This window comes from Aphelocoma coerulescens, chromosome 1 (assembly GCF_041296385.1).
Source record: "Aphelocoma coerulescens isolate FSJ_1873_10779 chromosome 1, UR_Acoe_1.0, whole genome shotgun sequence".
NCBI classification, from domain to species: Eukaryota; Metazoa; Chordata; class Aves; order Passeriformes; family Corvidae; genus Aphelocoma; species Aphelocoma coerulescens.
Window position 1 is genome coordinate 40,856,372 of NC_091013.1, and position 27,817 is coordinate 40,884,188.

The 27,817-nt window shown below is 41.4% G+C and overlaps 2 protein-coding genes across 7 annotated transcripts in view; both read right to left on the reverse strand.

Moving 5' to 3' along the window:
• FARP1 (FERM, ARH/RhoGEF and pleckstrin domain protein 1) overlaps positions 1–8,806 on the reverse strand; it is a 206,189-nt gene extending 197,383 nt beyond the window's left edge. For 3 of the 6 annotated variants that reach the window (XM_069008156.1, XM_069008139.1, XM_069008109.1), the window contains exon 1: positions 7,318–7,664. The gene's annotated coding sequence lies outside the window, so the exon portion shown is untranslated. Of the gene's footprint in view, positions 1–6,116; positions 6,271–7,317; positions 7,666–8,652 lie in introns of those variants that run through there. The other 3 variants (XM_069008120.1, XM_069008146.1, XM_069008130.1) reach the window with 3 other exon arrangements.
• Positions 8,807–22,608: 13,802 nt separating this feature from the next.
• Positions 22,609–27,817, reverse strand: part of IPO5 (importin 5) — a 42,606-nt gene continuing 37,397 nt past the window's right edge. Inside the window, exons 25-26 of the mRNA XM_069008184.1 lie at positions 26,471–26,612; positions 22,609–23,322 (exon numbers count right to left, since the gene is read on the reverse strand). Coding sequence (XP_068864285.1) covers positions 23,236–23,322; positions 26,471–26,612 — 229 coding nt within the window. The 3' untranslated portion in view covers positions 22,609–23,235. The remainder of the gene's footprint in view (positions 23,323–26,470; positions 26,613–27,817) is intronic.

Consider the following 27,817-nt stretch of genomic DNA (forward strand, 5'->3'; position numbering starts at 1 on the left):
AATATTCAAATATTACTATTAAAAGCAGAGCTGTGAGCAGCACTTAATTAGAATGCCTTCTAAAACCTTTTTTACATTCAAATGGTAAAGTCAACTTGCCCTTCTCTCCACTGCAATACTATCACACCATCTGCTTTGTCCTTCTTTTATTTATTTATTATATTGAGGCATTTTGAGGGTATTTCCTGCTAGCTTCAAGTTTAGTATTTATTGAGCACACATTGTAGGTATACTTTCCTTTTTGCTCACTTTATGTTTCTTTTAATGGTTTCTAGCATTTTCTCTTTCATAGTACTGAAAATTATGCTCAATATTTTGAAGGACACAGGAGGGAAAAATGGCACTCTGCACCGAAACAGTAAACAACGTTATTTTCCACATTACAACAATCAATTCAGCCAAAATGGCTAATGAACAACACAGGTTACAATGGCATAACCATACAGCTCATCTTCCCCCATGTACAAACTAATGCCCCTGTTTAAAAAGCACTACTGAATGTTTAGTGTGTTAAAGGCAAACACAATGGCTTTAGGTCTTACAAACACAATGTAAAACAGAGATTTTCAGGAGGAATTCCCACCACGATAGGATAGGAGCTGAGGTCCTTAAATTGAAAAAGACTGAAAATTAGCCAAGGAGGCTAATCTAACAGATTCACACAAAGTTTAACTTCTGAAATGCACTGAGACTATTTGGTTGATAGAATTATATACACTCTTCATTCTCTAAAAGGTACAGCAACTGAATACCCCCTTCCCATTTCTCCCTTTAGTATTTTCTGTATTTTTAAGAGCCTGAATACTAACAATTTCCTGGAAAATAGGAAACTCTTGAGAAAAAAATAAATAAAAAACCAACACCATTTCTGCAGATTCTTACTTTTACAAGAGCTTTACCTTCCTTTTTAGCCTGGATGTTTGAGAAAATAACCTCAGGCAGGACAAACTAAACAAATCCTACATTTTCTTAATCTGAAAAAGACACTGCTATTATACACCACAGCAATAGCTGGCCAGAGACTTCTCAGTTGTAATCACTGTTATTGCAATCATAAGACTGAAGAGAATTAACAAAATAAAACCAAATCAAATTAAGTTCACTTTGATGGTAAGCCACAAGCGGCAGCAAACTGCAGAATAATTGGAAATACGAGAGGGATGGACAGAAAAAAAAATACTTAATCCCCAAACAACATCCCATCCTCCCTTGCCATAATCGTAGGAAGACAAGGGTGGCCAGGGAAATGCTCCAACTCTGTCTGATACCTGCTGTGATCCCAGAGTCTCTGAATTATGTGAAGCCCTCTTCCAACTGAACAGTGATATCATCACATCCTCTTTTCCTCTTAGAAATTTAAGATTTATGTTCACTTATTTATTAATGCAAGGGAGAACACCTCCTTTTTAAGTAGCATTAAAGTCTGCTTGGGATTTCTGCCTCTCTTTGTGCAAGAGTATGTTTTAAACCCAACTCACAATGGAAAAAGGCAACTATGGAAGACATACTTGCCATTTCATACAATTTGATGGTATCCTTCCCCTCCCCTAAACTTTCAGGCCAAAATCAATGCCACATAAACCTGCTGAACAGGAAGCCTAATTATTCTAACATGTGCAACCAAAGCGATAGGGAGTTTCTCAGTAAAACTGATAAGGAGAGACATAAAAGACTAATGAGCAGCCTGCCAGTGCTCCATTGCTGGGCTAGCAAAGGTCCCCATGGAACACCTTTGGTATTGTTCAGTGGAGAGACAGAGGCTGGGACTCGTCCAAAAATAACACTCAGAGATTGAAAGAGTGAATGCATAACATCTGCAGGTCAAGTTCTTAATCCAGGCACAGAAATAAATTACTTGAAAGAGCGTAACCAACAGAAAAAAGCCTGATGTGGTGCAGAAAGAGCCAATTAAACGCACTCAGGTTACTGAGCAGATAGACCCTTTGTGCTATTGCAATACACTGACAAGTGTCTTCTTGACCCATGCCTGTGGTGCAGGTGACAGAAAATAAGGGCTCTTGATTAAGGAGACGCAGTCGTCAGTATTATTAGTGACCAGTGATCAAACTACTGGGACTGCAATAATCAGGCGTGAAAGACACAGAAAGGCAGGCCAGTGGTGGCCAGCAGAAACAGAGCCCCAGCTCAGAAAAGGAAGTGTCCAACAATACCAACTCCCTCCTGTTACTGCTACGGTTTCCAGTTTACCAGTAAGTCATCTTCTGGCCTACAAAAATGTGTGCTCTTCCCTATCAGTGTTTTGTGTGAGACAACCCAGGTGCCCAAGTAGCTTGTCCCTGACAGCGATCCCATATTCCCTCTGTATACAGAGCACAGTGCCTGCACTCAAACACAGTTGTTTCAAACAAGGATGGGTTGATCTGGTATCTCTGTTCAGAAAGTCACAGCTTTCCCTCAGATAAAACTGTCCATGTGACACATCATATGCTGCTGAATTTCTGTAATACTTTGTGTATTATACACCTAAATGCCTTGTGTTATAGAAATAGATGCTCTGAGGAAAGCTCCTATACCTAGGGGCGATGGGGAAGGTCCCCTTTGGTTGCACAACTTGGCCTTTTCACTTCTCTGTTACCCCTAATGAGGGTGAGAATTTGAAACAGCAATTTAGAGAGCCTTACAAGACAGCAGGATCACATGTCAAATGGGAGCATAATAGTTTCTTAACATACTTCCATTATGGCAGATTCAGTCACCCTGCAAGGTCCAAACCATTACTTTTCCCCCACCCCAAGACAGCATATTTGGAAGGAAATGGGGATTGAAGTAATTGCTAACATTGCTACTCATTTGATAAATCTTGTGCCGTGGGTCAGCAGCCTCCAGTACTGATGCCAAGGTAGCCAAAAACCTGATTTTAATGGTACACACCAGAGCAGAGCGTAGGCATCACCAGTAAGGGAAGCAGTGTCTCAGCGACACAGCCTCCCACTTCCTTCCAGTGGACTTTTACCACTACACCTGATTTACAACCTGGGAAAGAAAACATTGTCTGCAAACACCATCCCTGCCTTACACCAAAATATCACCCAACCCCCCAGTTTTCCTCATGCCTAGTAACAAATGTGTATTGTACAAAAAAATCTTCTCCTGTAAGCCTCAGCATCCAGATTTCATGGCTTGAGAAAGTTCTTTTCTCCATATTATACAGTGACACAAAACCAGCTTTTGCTGTACAGACTTTACTGCATAACACTGAAGGGCACACTACAAAAATCAGTTCCCACACGAGGTCAACAGAAAACAGAACTTTAGCACCTTCTTGAACTTCACCAACAAAGCTTCATTTTATGTGAGTACCAGCTAACAGAGACACCATTCTTTTTTTCTTTAAGTCCTTTTTGACAACCAAACATTAGGAACAATTTCCTCCATTTATACTTCCAGAATAAAGAAAAAAGAAATGTAGTTGCAAAGGATCATCCCTGCTTCTCAAATCCCCCAAAAGGCATATCATATTTTCCTTTCTCATAATATTTAATCAAGTCTACTTCATTACAGACAAGGTCAGAAAGCTCATCATGCTGCAACTGATGACAAACAAGATAGTGCCCACAACCCACAAAGACTGACCTAATTGTCTGATTTGCCTACATTTCTGCAGGCCAAATTTACTGACATTTTGCACAAATTCAAAGCTGACTTGAGCCTGATGACCTTTTATACCCCTGTAATTAGTCTTCTGTGCCTTTACAAACAGAAAAACGAGCTGTTCCTTTAACTCTCCTGAGTTCAGCAGTCCATCTGTAAACTAGAAACTTCACCATCTACTCAGCCAGTCAGAAAAGTACACCAAAAAAAGAGGAAAAATATAAAGAAAGAAAATACACAAACTGCAACCTTTCAAAGTCATGTAATTGAGCCTTGTAAGGGCCTTTTAAGAGAAACATGTCAATTTCTAAAAGAAGAAACAGAAAAAGCAGAACAAGTTGGTGGACCCAAATTCAATAAACAGCATTTTTATAATGCTTTTCTAAAAAAGACGATATAAAATAAGGGCACTGGCACAGACAAGAACCATGAAAAAACAGTTGGGGGAATAAAATCAAACCAGAAACCAAACCCAGTAAGTTTAGTCCCTAACACTAACAGCACAGCATGGAAAGTACAATGCTAATACATTGATTCAGCACTAGAATTCAGCTAAGATTAATAACACAGAGGTTTAATTGCTGAAAACATCCACTAAGAGCTTCATTTAGGTATATAATCCTACAGTTACAAAAAATACTTCCTAAATATGAATGTAAGCTTATAAAGATGAATTGAGTCAATCCTCTGGAAGTTCTGGATCCAGATCCCCACTGCAGTCAGCAAGATGCGTTTCTCCAAATGGAGCAGAGGGGAGGACAGGGTCAGAGCACTGACCCACACCTCAAATTCCAGTCTCAGGAAAGAGGGACAACAACCACTGACAAGCAGGGAACAGCCAACACACAGTTTTCTACGTGTAAAACCTGAGGGGACGCACCCAGCTGGTGATGAGCGCTTGATTCTTTAGCCCACTGTCAGCCCTGGGATTTCTCTGCCCAACAACCAGCTTGTCCCTGCAAACACTATGAAAACAACATAGTCCTGTGGACCACCTTCCCCAGGTTCATGCCCTAACACATCCCAGTTTGGGCGTCTCCACAGCAGTCAATCCCTTTAAGAAAAGCATGCCCAAGAGCAAGTAAAGACTTAATGTAAGGGTATTTCAAACTAGAGAAGCATTTTTTTGCATAGCTCCATCAAGAAGCATACATAATCTAAAAATCTGTCAGAACTGGCAGCCTCGTATTCATCAATGTCAAATTTTTTAATATATATATTTTTTAGAAGGACTGCTAATTATCATCATAAATGATTTTTTAAAGTGGAAGTTTGGATTTTTCAACTAAGTTAAATTAACCTAAACATCAGCAGGGAAAATTTACAGAGTAACTATAAATTCAGAATTCTCTGTCTGAATTTTAATGCAGAAATACATCTCATGGGGCAAGTCTTTCCTTTTTCAAACCATCACCTTTAAGTGGCATTTCCCCTTAGGTCATTTACCTTCCACAGTTTTATTTTGAAAAGTTTGGTTACAAGTAGCATGTTTAAAGATATTGATTACAAAATGATTAATGAACTGTGTCAACCTTGGGAAAAGAAAAAGGAAAAAATCCAATTTCAAGTCCAGCCATTAAATAAAAGTCAAGCTTGGCTATTACACATTCAGTCTCATACCAACTTTTGACATTCTGAAGTTCCACGTTACTCTTTGCCAAATATTCTGCCCACTTTCCTAGTGTGTTTGGTTAGTTCAAAAAATAGACAGCAGAAAAAAAACCCCAATTTAATTGACTGTACGAGACAGCGCAAAAACAAGCTGAGAAATACAGCTTTCTATCCCCTTCCCATGATGACAAGTTGGCCCTATTGCCAACTATCCCTTCCACAGGGATCCACAGTTCTACATTTGAGCTTAATTCCATGGGGATAAAAGAATTTGCACCGTGTTTGGACTGATACAGCCACGTCTAAGCTTTCAAAAATAGCCATCGTAATTCAATGTATTACATATAACCCCTCATCTTTGTTACTTGCAAAGGAAAGGAAAGAGAGTCTGCCAAATCCTGGAGCAAAACCATATCTGAGAGAATGAAGTTCTGAATTGGAAAGCACAAACGTTTGGCGGGATTCCTGAGCCACAGAGTTGTTACCCTTTGCTGAGTTTTTACCCTTTGAAGAGTCAGGACACTTCTGACACTGGAGAAGGCCAGGGCAAAGGGGGAAGATCGGCTCTCGCCCGGCCTCACCAAGAGCCCGGTGCTCACATCATGTGCACGGCAGGGTAAGTACGAGCCCCAGGGAGCAGCGCAGCGGGCACAGCACACACAGCTCCCGTCCTGTCCTGCCTGTCAGCCAGACCCGAGTTTCGAGACCCCGGCAGGGCGGACACGTGAGGCACAAGCTAAGAGGATTTCACACTTTCTTGGCAAGCAGCATCATTTCTAAAATGCTCAGATCCACCAATTAGCTAGATATCACAATACTCGCATAAACATCCAGAAGTAGAGGAAAGAAAGGTCTTAATTCAAAGAGAACTTCTGGGGCTTTTCTTAACTGACCTCCTTCAGAATTTTGTTTTTGTTGGCTTGATTCCAACATCAGCTGCCCGCTGTGAATTGGAAGCAATGCATGGAGCAGGAGTCGAAATATCTGGGAGATATGAATAACACAACAGCTGATCGATGCTGTTCCTTTAGAGCAATCACCTTTCCACTCTCGAGGGACAAATCTCTTTGAAGGTAACCCAAGTAAGAAGGCTGCGACCGAAAAAGATAGGCTACGCAGTAATTTCATGCCGGCAGTCAAGCAAATCCAGCAGTTTTAAATCAACTCCACGGAGTTTACGCCTGCTTTAAAAAGAGAGAAAGCAGCCGTATCACAAAAGCTAAGGCCTACTGCACATGAGCTGCTGCTCTGGAAATAAACTGCAGTTTACTCTAAACTTTCCCCAGCGGTTCCCGGCTGTCTGAGGCTGATCATAACGAAGAAGGCAACATTCGGTTTTAAACTGGCGAACTCTCCAGCTCGGACACGAGCAAGGTGATGGCAGCAGTGTCGAGTACACCAGGCTGGAGCCACTTCTGCGCACCCCTGGGTGTGAGGGAGAAGGGAGGGAGGGAGGGAGGGAGACAGGACCAGGCGGCTGCAGTCGCTACAGCCACTCAGGAAACCTGGGGTGGTGGCCCTAGCCGGGGAGGAGCGGGAGCCCGTCCCGTCCCGGCCGCCCCGGACCGAGGCAGGAGGGAGGCGCTGCCCTCGCACGCCCCCCGGAGCGGCACCTCCCCACCGGCTGCCGGCCTGGGCTAAACCTTTCCTCGGGCCGCCCCTACAACTCCGCCCGACACCGCACGTCCCTCCAGGGCTCCCGCCCCGCCGCCGGGACCCGGGGCCGGGTCCCAGCCCGGGGCGAAACAAAAGGCACGGAGGTGCGCTGCCACCCGGACTGCGCCCGGCTGCGGTAGCCTAGGGACGCGGAGGGCGGGCGGTCCGGGCGCCGCTCTGCGCGGAGCCTGCCCGCGGATTACCCGCGATAATGGGATTACCGAGGGGCCGAGCGGGGTGTCCGCCGGGCTGTCACCGCCCGGGGAGGGGGCGGCGGTGCCGGGGGCGGCGCTCCGGGCCGCCGGCTGCCTCCCGCCCCGGCCGCCCCACGGGCGGGTCCCGCCGCCCGCCCCGCAGCCCCGGCCGCGGTGCCCGGCGGGGCGGGCGCCACCCGCCGCCGCTCCCGCCCGGCCCCATTGTTCGCCGTGCCGCCCTTACCGTGCGCGGGGCTGGGGCGGCGCGGGCTCCCGCCGGCTCTCCTCGCTGCGGCTGGTGCGGGGGCAGTCGCGCTTGGCCGCCGGAGGTCCGAGCCATTAAAAGCTCCGCGGGGAGGAGGAGGAGAAGGCGGCGGCAGGAGCGGCGACGGCGGGGAGAGGAGGACAGCGAGGGGCTCGTAGGAGCAGGGTCGCCATGTCCGGCTTGGCAGTGGGGGGAGCCCACCGGGCGGAGGAGAAGGGAGGCAGGCGGCGGAGGGGCCGGTCCTGCTGCCGCCCGCGGACCTGGGGAGCGGGAACTGGACGCCGCTCGCCGCCGCTCTGCCGCGGCTGCACCTCCCTCCCCTAACCCTGCCCCCTCCCGGAGGGGGAGCCGCCGGCGGGAGGAGGCGGCCGAGAGCCCCCTCCAGCGTTCACGGGCGGCGGCGGCCGCTCGGATCAGCGCTGCCAGCGGCGCAGCGAGCGCGGTGTCCGCCCCGGCCGTGGTACCCGGGCAGCCCGAGGCGGAGAGGGGCGGAGGCGCAGCGACCACCGCCCTGCGGTGCCGCGGGGGTCCAGATACCCCCATTCTCCTCTACCACCTCCTCCCCCTCCCGGGCACCAGAAGGGACGAGCAGCGCCCAGGTGGTCGCGGTGTAAGGGAAGGGTTAAACCCGGCTGCAGCCCCGGAGCGAGGAGAGCGGGAGGCCCCGCAGGGTCCCTGCCCTTTCCTGTAGGTTTTGGGGACCATCGGGCGTAGGCGGCAGCGGGGCACCCCGCAGCAGGGCTGTGCCCTGCCACCCCTCCCTGGAGACGGAATCGCTCGCCGGCAGTTGTGAGGCTGCGAAAGTAGGCGGGCCCTTCAGGAGGAACCAGGACACTGCCTCGGGGGGCTGTGCATTAATGGGTACCCCAGCTCTTCTGCTGTAGGAGCGAGGCTTCAGGGAACAGAGCGGTGCTTCATGTGCCCGGAGACGTCCCTCCACACACATCATAGTCCCAGGTGTTTGCCTGAGGTGCCAGAGAAACCAAAGGACTGGGTGTGTGTGTGTACTGTATTCACATTTATGGTTACTAGTTTGTCATAAACTCTATTTTCGCCCTCGTTAGACAAACGCAGATTAGTAAAGTTTAACCAGCAGTAGCAATCCGGGCTTCAGGTTCTGTCTCTCACAACAGTCTTCAGTACATCAGCAGAAAGAGCCGAGCAAGCAGAGGGCAGGGCTGGGTGCGTGCCTCTTCCAGAGATTACATTCCCTCAGAGAAGATTTGGAGTTACAGCAAAAAGTCTGTCACACCTAGGGCCAGCAGAGTTGTCTGCATACAGCAGCTCTTAAATCACCTCCTTACATTTGCATACCTGAAGGGTTAGGGCGTGCATTTCTTTGAGCCTTCTTCGGTCTTTTACCCGGTGTTTTTCCAGGAAGGAGACTTGATGGTGCACACAAATGAGTGATGCAGGGAAGACCCTTCAGGTCTTTGAAGTTCTCTCAGTGACCCAGGAGTGAGCAGTAAACTAGGTATGTATTTGTAAAGTAATCCTTCTCAGCAACTAGCATTTAAAGGCTATTTGAGGAACCAGCCAGCTGTATCTAGTTTTTAATCACAGCAGGAAAGAAAAATTAGGTGCAAACTATATATTTTTTTTGTCCAAGCCTTGGTCTTGCTTAATCTCCAAAAGACAAATTCCTCTGCTGTCAACAGCAGTGTCTCTCTGTGCACAAACCTCACTACAGATACCTCAGTGCATATGCCATCAAACCTCCTGAGATCAAGAGAACTTAATTTCTCTAGTCAACCCTGAAACCTTAATCAAACATACATCCATTACTGATTGAAAAGCTGGAAACTGCCTTTGCCTGTCAATACCTGATAAATAAATTATTGTTATTTCCCCCAAAACTTCTTCCATAGAGGATCCAGAAGAAAGAATACATTCTCATTCTGACAACGTAGAATACAAATAGAATAGAAATAGAGTAAGAGGAGTATTTCAGTTGGAAGGGACCCATGAGGACCAACTGGTCTAACTGCCTGACCATAGGAACTGTGGTTAAAAACACTGACATAATAAAACGATTGGCTTTTTCCAAACACTTACTTTGTCTGCAGCTTTAACTCTTACTTAAGTGGCAGCACTTAACATTTAGAATTTCCTGGTGCTTTTTATCTACACTTCCAGATCACTAATGCCTCATTCACACCTAACAAAAGAGTTGTTGTAATCTACATCAAATGTATGATGTCATCTTCAATGCCTTCCAAGTTTGAGTGATATTTCTCAGCACTAAACAAAAGTAACAGGTTGCCCTGCAGCTATTGACCATTTCTTACCAAGCTCCAAAAAGCAACAGTGAAATACTGTCTTGAATGATGTACCTTACAGAGGGTAAGGTGTTGGGCATTTCTCTAGGAGCCATGGACAAGGTTGCATGTGTTTTAGTTAACCCTTCGGTTCTTGGCTCTTCTGAAGGGCATCAATGACAACTAGGAACTGACGTCTAAAAAGACAGCAATTTTTCTCTAAAACAGATTTCTGTCTTGTAAGTTGCAAATGGCAGCATCTTGCACTCGTCTGATGTGATAGAGAAAAGCACTCACTGCTGCTGTATTTTCCTGTGGTACACTGGGTTACATTTCTTCCCTGTTGAATAAGATGTGGAATTTGTTGGTACATCAAATAAACAGGAGAATTTGAAGAAAAGGCTTTTGTTTTTGAAAAGTCACTGAAGTTAGAAAAATGGTTCTAATTAGTTCATGTTTCTGAAGGAAAACAGATAAGCTTTGTCTACATCCACTGACAAAGAAGAGAGGAGCTGGAACTGGATTTCAGATTATTAATTTCTGCTTTACCAGATAAAGGAGAACCCAAGGAAAACGAAAGGAAGGACAGAAGTATGTTTAAAGGGTTCTGTCATCTTGAGAGATTGTGTCTCTGCATCTTCTGCCTTTTCTCCTTAGGAAAGAGATTGTGCCAGCTACAACGGAATACAAACACAGATCTCTGGAAAGCCTTCACTTTTTCACAGCTCTCATATGCTGGGATGATTTGCAGTTATTTTTTCATTGACACCTTCTCCTATTTGTTGTGAGGTTCTAGAAGGCATGTGTGCGCGCAGGCAGTTAAGGCAGAGTACCTGCAATTTCCCATTTTCACCTCCCATGGGAAAACTTGTTTGCCTGTCTGTGTGCTTTGTCTAACTAAATTACTGGACTCAAACACCAAGTATTTGGATTAAGTTCTTTGGTCTGGTTTACACTAAGGTCGTATTGGATTCCTCTGTGGTCCTTCTGCCCTTAAAATCTACGCCTGTTTTGTGAACTACTTTACAATATGTGTTGAGGTCATGTTTTGCTATGTTTCATTAAGGTGAGAAGCTAAGATGCTGCCCAAACTGAAAACTCTGTATTTCAGAAGTCTAGTAATTCTTTTTCATAAAACATTCCACGGATGTTTTCCCCAGAGCCTGAAATTTTGTTTCAAAGCTGCTTTCAGCAAATACTTCCATGCTAGATTTATCAGTGTGCTCTTGTATAAATGTGCTTTGGGGGGGGCTCTGTCTTGCAAACCGATGGCGTTTGATTGGTCACTTTTAGGCTCTCATATGCCTTTATGTTAACTTGTGTTAATTCATCAGTTTTTACTAATTTCAGTGCAAGAACATGACAGAACTATCCATCTTTCACCATTATTTTTATTACATATTTTGTAGCATTTGGGATTCCCACTACCTTTCAAAGGCTTTTTATATGTTTTTTGTCCATGTCTTCTCAAAATATTATTAGAGTCATCAGTTGTTAAGATTAGAGCTGACTCTTCTGTTAAGATTACTAATGTTGAAGCAATGTGTCTTTCTTGTTTCAACAGTGGAAGGCAATGTTCAACTTACAGCTAGAGGCAGTGGTCATTTACAGTTTTCATAACAGTGTATAACACTAGCAGTAGACCATGTCTTTACTTCTGAGAAAAAACCAAGTATTTAGCCAGCTGGCAAAGGAGTGAATTTCTATTCTCAAGTTTCAGGATTTCCATGTGAAAGAAATACTCAACCATTGAAAAGAAGCCATTCAAACACTTAGAGCCAGCTAATTAACAGATTTTGTTTACTGCCTGCTCAAAGGGTATAATATCATGAATTAAGAGAGAGCCTTTTAATGATGTTTGCAAGTTTCCCAAGTCCTTAAGAATTTATATAAAGAGAATTTTGCACATCGAGCAGTTGGAACAGGCCCCTCTCCCCAGCCTCAGCCCATCGCCACACAACATAACCTCAGTTACATGTCATCATATTTACCTTGTGTTGCTCAGTGTGTTGGCCTGTTTCAGATTCATCATGTTACTTTAGCTGCATATCAGTGCTCAGATCATCAACAGTGCAAGAGTTAATAGAGGAATCGTCCCTAAAGTTTCAGAGCTAAAAAATCCTTTTGAAATTTGTGAACAATTTATACTCCTCAAAACTACACAGATTGCATTGGCTTATACTATTTGATACTTGCTTTTTCCCATCTGCATATCCAAGTAGAAAAAAAAAGTTTGTTTTTAAATGACACTGACATTATATCATTCATGGACAAAACAGTCACCTACTGCAGTGTAAATGAGAAAATAAAAATTTATTATAATTATTAATAAAATCATCATTTTTAAAATAAAAAATATCATAATGTTCAAGAAAAAAAAAAACACCAAGGAAGAATACAGAAAAATACAGGTTTCTTAAATTAAAAAAAAATATTTTTGCTCTTCACATTCAGGCTTCCTCTCCTATAATCCACTTTCACCTTTTCTCCCAAAGAAGGGAAGAAGCAAACTGAATATCAGGACAAAATATGTGTTCTATACCAGTACTGCCATCAGAAACTGTCGTGGTGAGGAGAGAGAAGTGATAAGGGAAAGAGAAAGTATTAGCAGAGCTGAAAATATTTCATATAAACATCCAACCAGCCATGTTAATCTTTCAAAACTACTTTGGAGAAGAATATAAATATGTTGTTTGAAATACAAATATGTCCTTAGAACTCAGAATCTAGGGTAGAACTCCCAGCACCATAGCTCATTCTCTTGCATTTTGTTATTTCGGACAGAGCAAACTGTTCATCTGTTTAAAGAAAAAATGAAACAAACAAAAGAGAAACAAGAAATGTGATACTTTCTACTTTAGTTGCATTTTCCATGCAACTAAATTTATTAAACGATTTTGAAACCATTTAACTCTGTGATGAAGAACCTTTTAAGTACCTGGACTGATAAAAGTAAGCATGTTTTTAAATTTAAAAAAAAAGCCATTTTTGCAGCCCTTTAGAATTTATAGCATGAGTAAACACAGCTGAAAAGAGTCCCCTTGCAAATATGAAAATGAGAACAATATAGAACATTAAACATGGCTTCTAGCATTATCAGACTTAAAGATTCCCATGAAGAAAATAAATCTCTTGCTCTCCTCAACACCCCCCCGCCACTATTTTTGCTGTGACCTTCTGCAAGGGAATACATCTGGAACATATCAATGTGTTTGAATAGATCCTTCTGGGATAATCCCCACTTTAAAGTAGTGGTGGGGGAGCCTTATCTGGTGCTCTGTTGCATTCAGGATCTCCCATGGGTCCTTTGTAATTTCATGCTGGCTGACAGACGTTTTATTTTTACAGCGGCTGGTTACAACAGGTGGGTTAGTCATTGTCTTCTCCATTGTTGTATTCTCCTGTTTTAATGTTTAGAACATCTAAATCTGGCTGTGGGGAGCAACTATAAAACCTGTCAAAGCAAACATCAATTCAGTGTATGATTTTGCTATTTCGGAAAGCAGCCTCTGAAATTAGCCCATTTCCTAAATGTCAGACCAGAAGCCCCATTTTCTCAGGGTGGTAATTTTTATGTGTCCCACATGAAAAACGTAACAGAATGAAGAGAAACAAGACCATCAATTTTCTATCTGTGCTTAACATAATTAGCAAATTCCTTCTTCAAAAGGGATCTGTGAAACTTTCTGTTCTGGAAGTGAAAAACATTAAATAATTTACAGAAATTACATTTCACTGTAGAAAGCTTAGCAAGATCTGCATAATTTGCCTTTAATAAAATCAAAATATTAGTGACTTGAAAAGCATTTTTCCTGCTTATTATCTTTTTTTATTCTTTCTCAGAAATAATATTCCAATGAATGTAAACAAAACAACTGCTCTAGAAAGTAGAATTTAGATGAAAAAATATGAAGCATCATTTCCATTTTACTGATGAGAAAAATCATCAACAATGACGTGGTCTGTTTTCTGCTATAGTCTCCTTTCAAACCAGCAAGGAAATTTTTCCTGCAAGGTCAGGTAGATTAAGTGTACACTTTTTCTCCCATCAGCTCCCATCAACTTGCTGACAAAGATGCCCAGAACTGGTGGTCATGTTCCTCCCAGTGCTGGTCTGTCACTGTCAAAGATGCTCTTTAACCTGTTCCATATCTGTAGCAGCTTGGGCTCTGCCTGTAGTTTTTAAGCATGAGTAATGAGTGCTGTCCTGTTTCCTAGATTCTGATGCTGAAGACAGACATGGAACAGTTTTTGTTTACAGCACCTTAATTTTCTGAGATGCAGGTTGCAGGCAAAGAGGGTATGAGTTTTTCCCATGCCTGTTTTTTTCCACCTAATATAATCATTCAAAATTCATTACCACTATTTCCAATTTGATAATTTTCCCACTCTACTTAAGAGAAAAAATTCCCTTATGTGTGCTAGTAATAGTATGTTTTTCTGTTTTTTCAGTTAGTGGTCTGCATGCCATGTATGTCTCATTCCCCTCAGCATTTTGGTGCTCCATAATATTCCAGTTTATTGTGCAATTTTCCACTCCATAAATATTTTAAACCTGAGATTCATGGTTTACTCTGACAATGAAATACAGAAAGCAGTCATTTCTGGTTTATCAGTAATATTCAGGATACAATTGTCCTTTAAAAATATCTTAGTTTTCTCTAGTGACCATTTGGTAGTTGCAAGTGAACCAAAAGAAACCTTATTTATTTTAAATACTAGATTTCAAAATGGACACAAGCTTAATATAGAATTGGAATGAATTCACTCTGTTGAAATGGGACAGGCTTAACCAGAATAGTTCCCAGAAACTGTATTAAAGCACCAGGAGTTGTAATAATAGTCCATACTACATTTAACTGGTTCTTTATTAAAAAAAAAAAAAGTTGCCTGTTATCTCATGCTTTTAAATTCTGAAATGCAGTCTTTTCTTTGATATTTCCAACTGCTTCACCTCTGCCTGTTTAGTTTGTTCCATCCACATTTTCTCTGCATTTGATAACAACATTGGGTATCACACATCTGTACGGTGCCATATCTCCCTCTGGCACTGGAGAGGAAATCTTAATCCCTATTTCCTGCTGACATCTCTCATCCTAAAGAGGCAGATCAGTAACAAAGGAGCTGCAGTTCTCATAAAACTGCCCAAATATTAAAATGGTTTAATCTTCTACTAGGGAAAGCCAGAGAGTCTCACCACATGCTTTACTTTCTACTGCACTTTGATCCTTTGTGTAAGATACAAATATTTAGCATTTCAGATCTGCCACATTTGAATATACAAAAAAAAAAAAATCCATTATCTCCTTCAAAATGGTGCAGAGAATAAAAGATAGAAATTTTATTATGTTTGTACTTGATTATAGATTTCTCTTTTGTCTTTTCATTAGAATCCATGTAACATGTAACAGTGTCAAGGGAAGAAAACATTTCTTTCCTTCTCAGGCCCCAGAGCAAGTGTCTACATGAATATTAGCACTGAGGTATGTTTTATACAAAGTGATTCCTGCTCTAGTTGATCCTGTATGATTTGGGTGAAGAATTATTTGTATCTCCCAAAGCCCCATGCAAACATAGAGAGTTTTGATCTGCATAAACAAAATATGTGAGGGAAAAGTGAGGAGAGCTGTAGAGAAGGATGTGTACAAAGGGCCATGTGAAGCCTGATCAGAGAACTGGGTGTCTTACAGAAGATGGAGTAATGGAGTTTTAGGGAAAGAAAACAACAAATGGGACAAAGGTAGAGTGATCCTTTTCCTAACCTACTCTCCCAGCTTCTGACAGCCAATGATTTATGGACTTCTTGAGCAAGTAGTTTCCTCGGGAGCACCTTGTTTATTAACCCTTCACACACCCTTGAATAATTGGTTTTAATAATCTGTTTTTGACCTCCAGACACCTCTGTTAGAAATTAGTGTATGAAAAAAATAATTTGTTGGTTTAAAACATGCTATTTAATACTTTATTTGGGCAGTCTTGTGTTATGAGAAACAGTGAATTGTTCCTGATTCACCTACTCCCCTGCTTTTGTCTGTCCTGCTTCCCTTGGAGCCGTCACCTTTTTCCAGTCTGAAGCCCTGAACCTCTCCAGTTTCACCTTAGATCACTGCATGGCCTAGTCCTTAAACTTCTCACCTCTTTCTCAACCCTTCCACTTCTGCTGTATCCTGTTCCTGGCATTGGCATCAGGACTGCATGTGAAGTCAAGGCAGAAGTGCACAGATGTTTATGCAGAACAGCCCTGGCAACTGCAGCACCTGCTGCTTAACTCCCTCCTTAGGAAGGAATAGGAATTCTTACAGGAAAAAACAGCCTAAAGTCATTCAGGGCTGCCCTCTTTCCAAGCAAAGCAATCATTCTCTTCCATCATAATTACAGCAGTACCAGAAAAAAGTAGGATTTGAGGGAAAATTATTTATGATTCTTTTTTTTTAGATTATTTGATAGGAGTGTGCTTTTTTTGGTGGTGGTGGTGGTGATTTTTTGTTTGTTTTTTTATTTGATTTGGTTTTGTTTTGTTTTTCTTTTTTTTTTTTTGGTTTTGTTTGGTTTTTTTTAAGTTGGAAATGGTAATTCAACTTAAGGGCAAGATATAATAATCCAGGTGCCTAAGTCTCACAGTTTAGACACAAAGTCCAGGTGATTTGTCATCAAGAAATTATTTATTTTAAAAGTTGCTTGAATTTTCATTGTTTTTTTTCAAAAGAAAAAGCACTACCAGTTGTGTCAAAGAAGAAAAATAGACGTACAAAACATACCAAAGAACACCAGAACACCTTTTCTATAGGACTAGCAAGGGACTCAGGTTCCAGCAAACCAAACACTACAAACGGCTGAAAAATGAGGCAGGACAAAAATTATCTACTGCACTTACATTAGGAGTTGTAAAATATCACTAAATGTTTATTTAGAATATAGAAGTTACAGTGGGCAACCACTCAGAGTTCAGTTTGGTGATCAGGAATAAGAATGATGAGAAGAGTCCAATTCCAACAACTTGAAGGTTTAGGTTGTGGAGGTCTTTTGTTTGTTTGTTTTCCCTCAGTGATAATAAATACTATGGGACAGTATTTTAACAGCAACAAGGGCAGATGAAGATCCTCTCTTTTAAAATTTAATAAAACTTCTTTACCTTTTTAGCTTTGCACTTGAAATGTGTTTTCTCACCACACTGCCACTTCCAGCTATGTCTTTAAGCATTTACTCATTTTAAGGACAGGAATCCACACTTGCTGATGTTAATGCAGAGCCTCAGGAGCTCATCTATGGAGCTGCTCTTCCTTTTCACTTGCTCCCAGAGACTGACAGGCATCCCAAATGAAACTCATTTCCTCCTTACCCTGAGGATGAGGAGAGGTGGCAGGTTCCAAACACAGTTTGCCTTTGTAGCTGCAAGGAGAAAGTTGCTAGGGCTGTCTCATTTTACAAGAAAGCATTTTTCCATGGGCATGTACTTTATTCACACTCTTTAATGATGGGAGAAACAGGGATAGGGAGAAGACCTGGCTAAACCTGTACTGATTTAACACTCCCCTTTCTCTCTGTTTTCTTTCTGTAGGGTTGTAATAGGCAGTTCTCGAGGCAAACTATCTGCTCTGTGCACAGGTTTCCAGTAAACAGATGTTAAATACGCTGCCTATGTATAATGGTCCTGTTAAGAAACAGCCTCCCAAAAAACAGGGACTGTAAAGTGGCAAATTCCCGAGTACATATAGATGGCCTTCTGATACTCAATCGCATCATCTCCATCTACTGGCCAGAAGAAGCTCTAGCTGGAGCACAGAACAGCTGAAATACAACCACTGCATTCACACACTTCTTCACACTAACTATTGACAAAAATCGGCGATTTTGGGGGGTTTGGTGTTTGTTTTGGTTTATTTGTTTTCCAGGAATACCAACTCTCTAAACAGACAAAACTTCACAGTAAAAATATCTCTTGGCATTTTATTATCAGGTATTTAAAAATGGTGATGTTGCACAATTTAGTTCAAGTAATACAGGCAGGGTTAACTTCCCTGATTCAATATCCGGTGTTACATTATTTCTCACCGATCTGAATCCAAAATGTGAATTTTATTCAAAGCTTTTTTTTTTTTTTTTTGGTTGAAAGATTAGCATTGGTTTTTAAGACAGTATATTAATTGAATATTAAACCTTTTAATTAATTTACAGCAAATCCTATCACCACCAGACACAAGATAGGACTTGCAGTTATTAAGGAACAGCATTTTGTTAACAGCACACATTACATTAAAAACTGCACTTCAGATAGTTTTATTTTTAATATTTCTGTTGCTTCATAGGAAAAAAAGCAGGCACACATTTAGTGCAGAAATAGTAAGTTGAAGAAATATCCCCTTTTTTTTTTTTGCTCCTTACCCACCATCAGAAGACACTGGCCACCTACAAGAGGCAGCAAGCAGTGGTAATGGTGTTGGTAAAATGAGAGACAAGTAACAACCTTCAGAGTGAAACTGACTGATGTTAAACTTGTTATTCCCATCAGTCACCGTTTAGTTGGGAATACTTCACCATACACTCCTGGGTAGTGGTCCCTTGAGGAATTTCTGCCAACATGTACTGTTCCCACTCTTCTGGAAGAAAATTCCATTCCATCAATGAGTATGGCTCATCTGGTGCCTCAGGGGAGCTTTGAACCTCTTCTGTTAGCAAGAACACGCACAAAAAAACCCCCTGAAAAAACCAACAAACCTCCTTAAGGCGTTCACTGCTTACTGTTAAATTTTCATTATCTAAGTGAAACTCCACACACCTGTCTGCGTCTAGTGTTACATCAGCACAAGTTATTCTTAAGCCTAGAGTGGTAACAACACTAAATTCAAGAGACATTCTGATTTCCTGGTTTAGCAGCCACAAAAATTCCCTGCACCTGAACTGAGGTCATGGGCAGCTTTTGGAGTGATAAAGCAAAAAATCATGGAAGTCAAAACTGACTTGTACCTCCTAGGTCCTACCTTTCCTTTCTGAAAATGCACAAAGTTTATCACTGGTCTGAACCAGAATGATGAGAAAAGATCTCTTGTAGAGGTTGTAGAAACGGTCTCGCCAGAGCAGAAACTGCAATTTCTTATCTCCTAACCAAAGAAATGAATTTCACACTAACTCCAGCCTTGCAGGATGCCCTGCTTTCAGCTAGGGTAGCACAAATTTCTTCTCAGTAGCTATTACAGTAGCTGTGTTTTGGATTTGTAATGAGAATGGTGTTGATAACACATGGATGTTTTGGTTTTTGCTGTGTTTATCCTAAGTCAAGGACTTTTTTCCCCCCTCCTTGTCTCATGCTCTGCCAATGAGGAGGTACACAAAAGAAACTGGAAGGGAGCACAGCTAGGACAGGTGACAGGAACTAACCAAAGGGATGTTCCACACCACCGAATGCCATGCTCATGGCATGGGGGGTTACCTGGAAGGGTGGATTATCTGGGTTTGGGGAGTCTGGCATTACTCAGTGGGTGGTGAGTAATTGCACTGAGCATCATTTGTTTGCTCATCAGGAGCAGATACCATCCCAGGCTGCCACTCCCATGCTGATTTCCTAAATAGGCTCAGAAGAGCTGAGAGGTAATGTGGCTTCTCTATCAGGTAATTGAAAAAGTCAGAGTCAATTCCACGAGCAAAATCTTGTGAACTTGTGACAAATGTAAAGACCAAACATTTAGGCTTCATGGGTTGTGAGGAACAAGACACTGCCTTTGAAAAGCAAATACTCTGATACACAAAAGTGGCCCAAACTCAAGAGACAAACCCAGATTTCTACTGGAATAACCATATGGTGGCTGAGGCATTCATCATTCAAAGACAGGAAACCCAGCTTTCATGTTCTGAGTAGGCTTCCATTCCTCACATCTCTTTACCATCAGAGAAGATGCTGTATAAGCCTCTTCCTGAACAAATCCCATGACTTCTATTCAATATTGAGCCCATACCTCTAAGTTTCAACAGATGTTAAGCTGTCCTCAGAGATGCTCTTCCTCGAAGCAACACAGACATCTTCATAACCAAGAAGGGAAAGGACCTGTACTAGACAGACACTTTGATCCTATTTACTGCTTCTCGGAAGACAACAAATGCACTTCTTAGAATTTAAGATACCATTGAGCCCCATACAAGGAAGTAGCATTGTCTAAGTTAGCAAAGGAAGAGCAAACCAAATGATTGAATAGCAAAGGCTAAGGCGCCTCTGCAAAGATGCACAACAAAATAATTCAAAGCTGAAAAAACATGCGGTGGCAAGCACTTGACTTTTGTATTATTCTTAATAGCACCCTCATTGTATTTGCCAGACTCAGTGTATGTGTGCACCCCTCTAGATACCACTAAGGCAAAAATAAAGCTCCAGTTCAAGAGCTTGAGGCAGCTGCATAGCCAGTACATACAAGCATACACACAGTCAATAGGAAATTCACCTTCCTTAATTCTTTATTTCATCAAAAATTCCAACTGTGCAACACGTCTTACTGTCACGCATGTACTCCATACATGAGACTGACGGGTCTAGATGTGTAGAGAACAACAGACAACATTTGGCATAACAACAACTGTTCTATGCTGGGGAATACCAGCCCTTGCACTCAGCAATACTTTGAAGTCTCTGTGGAGAAAAAGCAATGACAGAATGCCTCAGCAGTACACAAAGCCCATCTTGAAAGCATGATGGCTACAAGTCACTTTCTTACATAGATTTTGCACAGGATTCTCTGGGGAATCTTGTAGACAAAGCCAGGTAAAGGAGACTTGACATTCATCTGCATTATTATGTCATGAACATCCTAGAGCTGCAAACACAAAGCAAGAAGTTTCACCTTCAGAACAATAAGAATGGGTGAGAGTTTAGATGGGAACTCACCCACACTTCAGAGCAATGAGCTACTTTGGAAAGCAGTGCTCATGAACACTGGTTACTATCAATGCTTATTAAACTGGCAAATGGAACTCCAGTACTGGAACACCTGCACGGCGTTCTCTAGTTGTGCTTTGTTACTGAGGACAACTTTGAGCACTTTTGTGTGGATGTCTAGGGTAGATTTGGTACCTCTTTGTTTGGGCAAAGCAAAGCACTGCTATTGTTTGCAGTGCTCTTTACACTACATAGGTACATATCTCAACCCACACAACAGCTGAGCAGATTGTTAAAGCAAGATTGGAGTTATACCCAGAAAAAATGGTTGAATCAAAACTACCTTTCTCATATCAGCACCACAGTTTGATTACTTTGGCTCTTCCATATGGATGACACTTTATTTTTAGATAGCTGCAGATAAAGCTACTGTTCTACTATACTTTCTTTGGGCAACAGTACTCAAGTGCAATGAAGAACAGGAATGGTTGACTGCTTAAAAATTCTGTGTTAAGGAACCAGAAAAGCCAAGATTAGTGATCTAGACAGCTTTTAAACAGGTGGAAAGGGAGTGTAGTTTTTAAAGCTTCGGTGAATTGAGAAAATGCCACAGAAGCTTTGGATTAACCCTGACAAGTTCAGTGGGGACAGGCAAGAATAGATCTCCACGTAGGACCTGGAACCAACCTACCTGTCAGGCTGACAGTGATACACTCAGTGCCCTTTGCTTTGATAAAATGATTAACAAGGTAGAAGCAACTGCACAAAGTTGCTCTATGCTGGCTCTGGCACACAGAGCAATCCCATCTCCTGGTTCTATTTGTTCTGTTACTTGGACTGAAAGGAAGGCAAGAGGATTACAGTTGGTCCATTTGGAGGGCAATTCAAATGCTGCTTATGTTACAGAGCCAAGCTGACACCATTTCTGCGAAATGCCAAATGTGCTACGATTCTCACCACGCAGTCCAAAGAAAGGGAAAAAAAAATCTAAGCCTGAAGCTCTGGGAAAAAGTACAAACAGTTTGCTGCAGGGAAAAATTTACATGTTTCAGACCGAGGGGAAATTGAAATAACAAATACTTAAAAAGCCAAACCCCACAAAGAAGAAAGATGATGGATACAGTATAGCACAATTGATATTGTCAGGACCAGTGCTTGAGATAACTCACATGGCTTACTAGTTCTCTCACAGTACTGGTATCCAATTGTTAGCATTCATCTTCCAGATGCATGAATGCTTGAGTTTCTGTAAGTAAGAGATTAACAATACAGAACAAAATGAAAACTGGAACAGTACCTTGTTGCACTGTTTCAGCTGCCTCTAAAGAAACTACATTGTCAAGTTCTATGGTTAAGGCAGTTTGTCTCACAAACCTTTGGGTATAATGGTCCTGGGCTGGTTTTGGTACACCTCATTCTGTATTTTCTTTTCTGGAACACTTTCAAAGGCAAAACTAAATTTATTTAGTAGGAGAGGCATTTATTACATGTAGAGTTCTACCTTCTCCTAATATAAAGGAAAAACTTTCACCCTCTTTGTGAAAAGATCTGTTTCAAGAGACAATTGAGACCAACTTGAAGGACACTCCAGTAAGAACTTAAGTTTTTAAAGATCAATGCATATATTAACAGCTTTGAAGTAACAGAGTGCAAAAACCTCACTCACCTTTGTTAGAAATCAGATACTCTACGCCTATGTTTGTTGGTAGATGATGTATTGCTCTCAAAGTACCAGAAAGACCTGACAAGGTTTTTTGATTCTTTCAGGTCAGGCTGTCAACTGCATGATTGTTTTCAATGAAACAGGCTACTACAACAGGTTTGCTGCCTACCAGATCACGTTGCACATTTGCAGCTGGAACAACACTACATTTTATAAGTTAAGAAATGCAATTGCATCTGAACATGAAAAACATTTTAAAGTCAAGATATGTAAATTTACTGCACACAAGGAATGCCATTAAGTTTCCATTCTACACACTCAGGTGAAAAATTTGTTAAAAAGTCAAGAAACAAAAGAGCATAAAATCTGTAATAGGCAACAATATACAAAGTTTCAAATATAAAATTGTGACTTGTATAGTTTGTTATTTTCATCTTTTCACAAGAGTAAATTAAAAGAACCACACATCACTGAACTTCTACACAAGCTTCTTGTGTTTCAATGTCATTTATTGAGGAGTGAATGAGATACTGTCAGACATGCCAAAGAGACTTCACATTCAAGGGCTGGAAGCTGAACAGCTTTCCTCATTGAGTCACTGTACAAGTTGTTTTTGGGAATCGAAAGTGCGATCAATGAGGTCTTCATGCTCGATGTTTGTCTTCAGTTTTTCATCTTTTGATCTACTACCTTGTTGGGCAGAAGAACACTTTCTACCCTACAAAGACTCACACTCCAATTAATACAATTAACACTAGATGTAGAGAAATGTTTATCTGTTATAACGTACATCTACTGCTGAAGGTCTTATGTCTAATGAGAAAATTCAACTTGTTTCCCTTTCACCATCGTATGGATGGCTGATACCGTTAGAAAAATACTCTTCAGTGCTATTGTAGGGTTTACAGGAAACTTCTTCCATGTTGTGGGATAGAAACCGATTTAAACACCATTCTGAAAGAATGCTTCTTCCTGCTGCCACTGCCTGTAGGTTGCAGAATGGCCTACATGCACTACAGTTCTGGTTTTACTCAGAAAAGAAACAAAAGAAACCTAAACAATAGGGTAAACGTTTATTTGGAGTTAGTTTTCTTGCAGATGATAATTAAGGCCCTTCAAGCAGAGTTCAGGAGCTCCTGTATGGCTGCCTGTTGATCTGCATTGAGCTGTGATATGCATTCTGTCCACAGTCCTCCGGATGTCTAGGAAAAAAACGAGAAGTGGTCTTTATGCAGGCTGAAAGTGTCCAAGGCACATCCTAAACTTTGCTATGTTTACAAAGCTCAACATTCACTCAGCTTATTCCTGTGATATATATGCCAAAGAGACTGAAATCTTCAGTTACACACAGTGCTACACAGATTCAACATGAGATGCTTCAAAAGGCTAAAAAGCAGCAGAGTAATTGATTTGGAACTCCCTGTAACCACTACGTGGGTTGACAACTGACACTGCTGTGTTAATCACAGCCTAAACCATTTGCTCCATTTTGCACTGAAGTTAAAAGACCACTGTTCAGGCAAAACTGAACCATGCCTCTTCCATATGAGTGTTTTGGGCACTGGGGCAGCAGTAACACACTCAGAACTTCGAGGTGAACACTGGGATTACAGCCTGATGTGCCACATGTAGGTGTGCAAAATTCTGCTGCCAACAAAGCGCGTGACTCTCTAGTGAAAGGAATGGTCAATTAATTCCCAGAGAACTGCAGTGCATGTCTGGGAAAATGTAAACCCTTCATCTGTGCTATTACAGCCCTCAGCTGAGACATTAGCTTTTAAAGTCACCATCAGTGAGGACTGTTCTACTGGCACCAGAGAGTGCTGAATACTAATCAAGATTGAGGAAAAATATTTATTCACTTATCAATAGAAACTGAAAGTAATTGGCACCCTGCTTTGTTTAGGACAATAACAGGGAAAAAATTGCAGGTGACTGACTTTAGGTCTCTAGATTGGCTTTTGCCGTAACAGTATAATTTAAGTAAATTTTAAAAGAAGTTAAATTTATATTTGGTATATTTTACATTCAGTTCTATTATAATGCCCTTTTCTCAAAATCTAGAAAGTTTAAAAAATATAAAAATGGATTCACAAAAATAAATGCTCTCAAATTTAAGTTTGTGGGTTTAGTTTTAAATAACATTAGGCATTTTAGACTCAATGTATGATGAAATATTGCAGAATTAAATGTACTCTTCTAGCATTTCTGATGCATGTTTAAATTGATACTTTAAACTGAAATATATCTGGCCTGGCAATACCTAAGCAAAGAAGTTTATATTCAATTCCTATTATGACCATGTTGCTCATGTCAGGCACTGGCAGTGAAACAGCTTACTGAGATCATTTAAAAAAAAAAAGTCTACTGGAATCTGGGAAGCAGGAGCTTGTTAGCAACTACACAACCTTGAAAATTCCTATCAGAGTATAAAACTCTTACAGTCAGTAACCGCATAAAAGTCTTTCAGCTTTACTAAAGTAAAAATACTATGCGTGAAGAGAAACAGGATTGGTAACACTGTGCTAAAATTGTATTTTTTAAAACTGCCTTAAGTTACAATGTAAGATGTAACCAAAAGATGTAACCACCATCTGTTAAAACCAGGTGGCGCAGTGTTCTTTGTCTCTTCCATGACACATCCCTGGTAACTCCCTCCAGAGAGATATCTTCTGTTAATGGGCCATCCAGCCTCACTGCATCACTCACAGAATTACATCATCCCACTGTGAGATGCTCCGCCCAGGGGGAGGAACTGAGCTTTCCTACCTGGATATAATCTGAGGTTTGGAACACCACTGGTAGCCCTTGCCTACTGGATTCCCAGAGGACAAGAGCTACATAACCACCACTGGACCTTCAGAGGAAGACCAGACCCTTCTACAGGATCACTGCTTTAACAGAACCACATCTATCACCTCAGGAGGACTGCAGCGACCATCTTACCAGACTGCTACTGCCACCCTGACTAACAGGGTGTCTGTATCCTAACTCTGTCAGTGTTTTTGTACCATTGCATTTATTTTTAATTTTCCTATTAAATTGTAGTTTTGATTTCGAGTCTCTCACTGCTTTGCTTTCAAGCTAGTACAAAAAGACACGACTTCTAAAGATTTTTTTTTTTTTCCCCTCCCTGGTCTGAAGGTAAATCATTCAGTCAATGCTAAAGGTCTTGTCTTGTATTAATGCTCCTATCAATCCTGGCCAAAACCAGACATTGCTGTACACAACTAATCTATATGTCTATGTGCCACTGTATTGTTAAAAAAATAAATCATCATCTAACCTTGATGATTTGAGGTAAAGTGAACAAATGCATTAGGTAAACCCTAATACAAAGTTCCATTCCCAGACTTTTAAGTACTAACAGCAAGGATTTGTATCTGTCAGGCAGAATCTAGAGCAGCCACTTACACCACTTTCACTTTGAAACTTGGCTCCATTTCCTTCTCTTTATGCCTTCAAAATTTTAACAGGTTTTTCTACCAGACATAATGGATCTCTCAGACTGATATACTCGTACAGGTGAACCCTTTCCAACATCAAGTGTTCCTAAAATTCTTGAACCTGAATTTTGCCAAAGCAGATCAGGTAGAAAGGTCAATAAGTGAAGATCTGCTGCTCAAAATCCTTCATGCTTTTTTATGAGCGAGATGCTTACCAGGCACATGCCTTTCTCTCATTAATGCTACATTCACCCAACAACATTTGGCCCTGGAACAAATCTGCCCTATGAGCACTCTCACTTACAGCACCGTAGAGAAGCTTTGCTCAAGTACTTGGACATCCCCATCATCATTAAGTGACTCATTATGGCATAAAGGAGGTGAACCTTAAGGCAGTTCCCCAAAGGCAGGGAAAACATTGAGCAGCCACCTATATTTGCACTGGATTAAAAAGGGCAGTAGTAAAATAACTTGCGGTTTGCACTCATTCGCTAACAAAGAACCCAAACTGCCTGCAGTATTAGAAAGTCACCACAGGATGCTGGGGACCCTTTACAAGAACCACATATTGGACCAAATCCTGCAGTACAGTTCACTGATAAAAGGACATGCAGATTTCTCTCCAGATTCTAATTTCTGACTCAGAAAAAAACTCCACAAAAAACTAATACTGGCTCACACATTAACCATCTCACTGCATGTAAGTTAGTTACAGTTATTTTATTCAAGTGCAAATGTCACCAAGTTTCATCATTAATCATTGAAGGAATGTCCAAGGATCTCCAAGATCACTGAACCATTATTCTCTAAGGAGATAAGGCTCTCAAAACTGGTTTAACAGTTTAGTTCCTTCTGCAAACAGATTCTAAATGTTCCCTTTATACTTAAACAAGCATTTATTTACCTGCACTTGGCGAACAACATTAGCCAGCCGCTTGGTGCATGGATCTTCATGTTTGATAGCTTCATGGATTTCCCCATCCGCAATTATACCAAGTATTCTGGGAAGGTTGGAATTGTTGGGACCAAGGACAACTGGGTTATTGCTGTTACAAAATATATATTACAAAGGAATTAATGTTTAACTAAAAATAATGTAAACACTTTACACATGATTTCGAATGATCTTATTCTAAAGCTGCTTATTCAGATTTAAGTTTCACACAGTTGAGTAAATGTGCGCAGCTTTGTTGCCTGCTGACAGCATGCTCCCCCTTCTGTTAATATTTAACCAGCTGATTCTTTACTCGGTCTAAACTTTATCAGGAAGAAGTTCTGAACTTTACAGAATGGCCGGGTTCCATGCAGATGGAACTGTAAACAGTGTGACAGAAATACCCTGCCTAAAAGGACTTATTCCTCTCTCTGTGCCTCCCAGCACATTGTGTTACTGGCATCAAGACTGCTGGTAACTTCAGCTCTCTGCCAGCGCTCTCGATGACACAGCACGCAAGCAGTTCTGCTCCCTCTTTCCCAGACAAATGCTGGAGTGGAGGAGTATTAGCAATCAGGAATCTGTGTGGAACACATGATCTACTTCCAGCCCTGCCACGTACCACTGCTGGAACGCAGAGGCTGTGAATGTGGGACTGGCAGAGCTCCAGAGAAGCAGGTAGCCAGGCTGAGCCACCTGCACAGAGCAAGGTACAGAACTGTGCTGGTACTGCAATTCCCAATTTCTATGTTCCTGTTTACATGCACACCTGGCAGCATTATTATGGTGTCTCTACATAACTGTTCTATAATCAGTCTATGGACCTCAGTTGCCATTTTGAGACTTTGTCTTAATAAAGCACAAAGAGATACAAGGTATTCACAAAATAGAAAAGACTGTAAGAAATCTAAGTTACTTCCTTTATATTTTTTCTCCTAAGATGTAATACAATTCCAGCCAGAACGTGCTTGCTACATAACACCTCAGAGGCTACATTCTTTCACTCATTTATGAAGTGCACCACACTAGAAAAACCATTTACTTTTTTTTCTCCATTTACCTATGGGAGGGAGCACAAATCCAAAGAATAAACTGTGGGATAAGATGCTTTCAATAATAACTGAAATAATTATTAAGTGAGATAGCACCGTACAACAAATTTTTCCATATTATTTCTCTACTTCATATTTCGCTTTGTTGGAAAGCAAAAAGGTGCAAAACTACTTATAAAGGTTACAAAAAGGAGGCTGCAAGAGCATGTGTGCTGCTTTTAAGAGAGAAGACCCGATCAGTTACTAGTGCTGATATGTAAGCAGA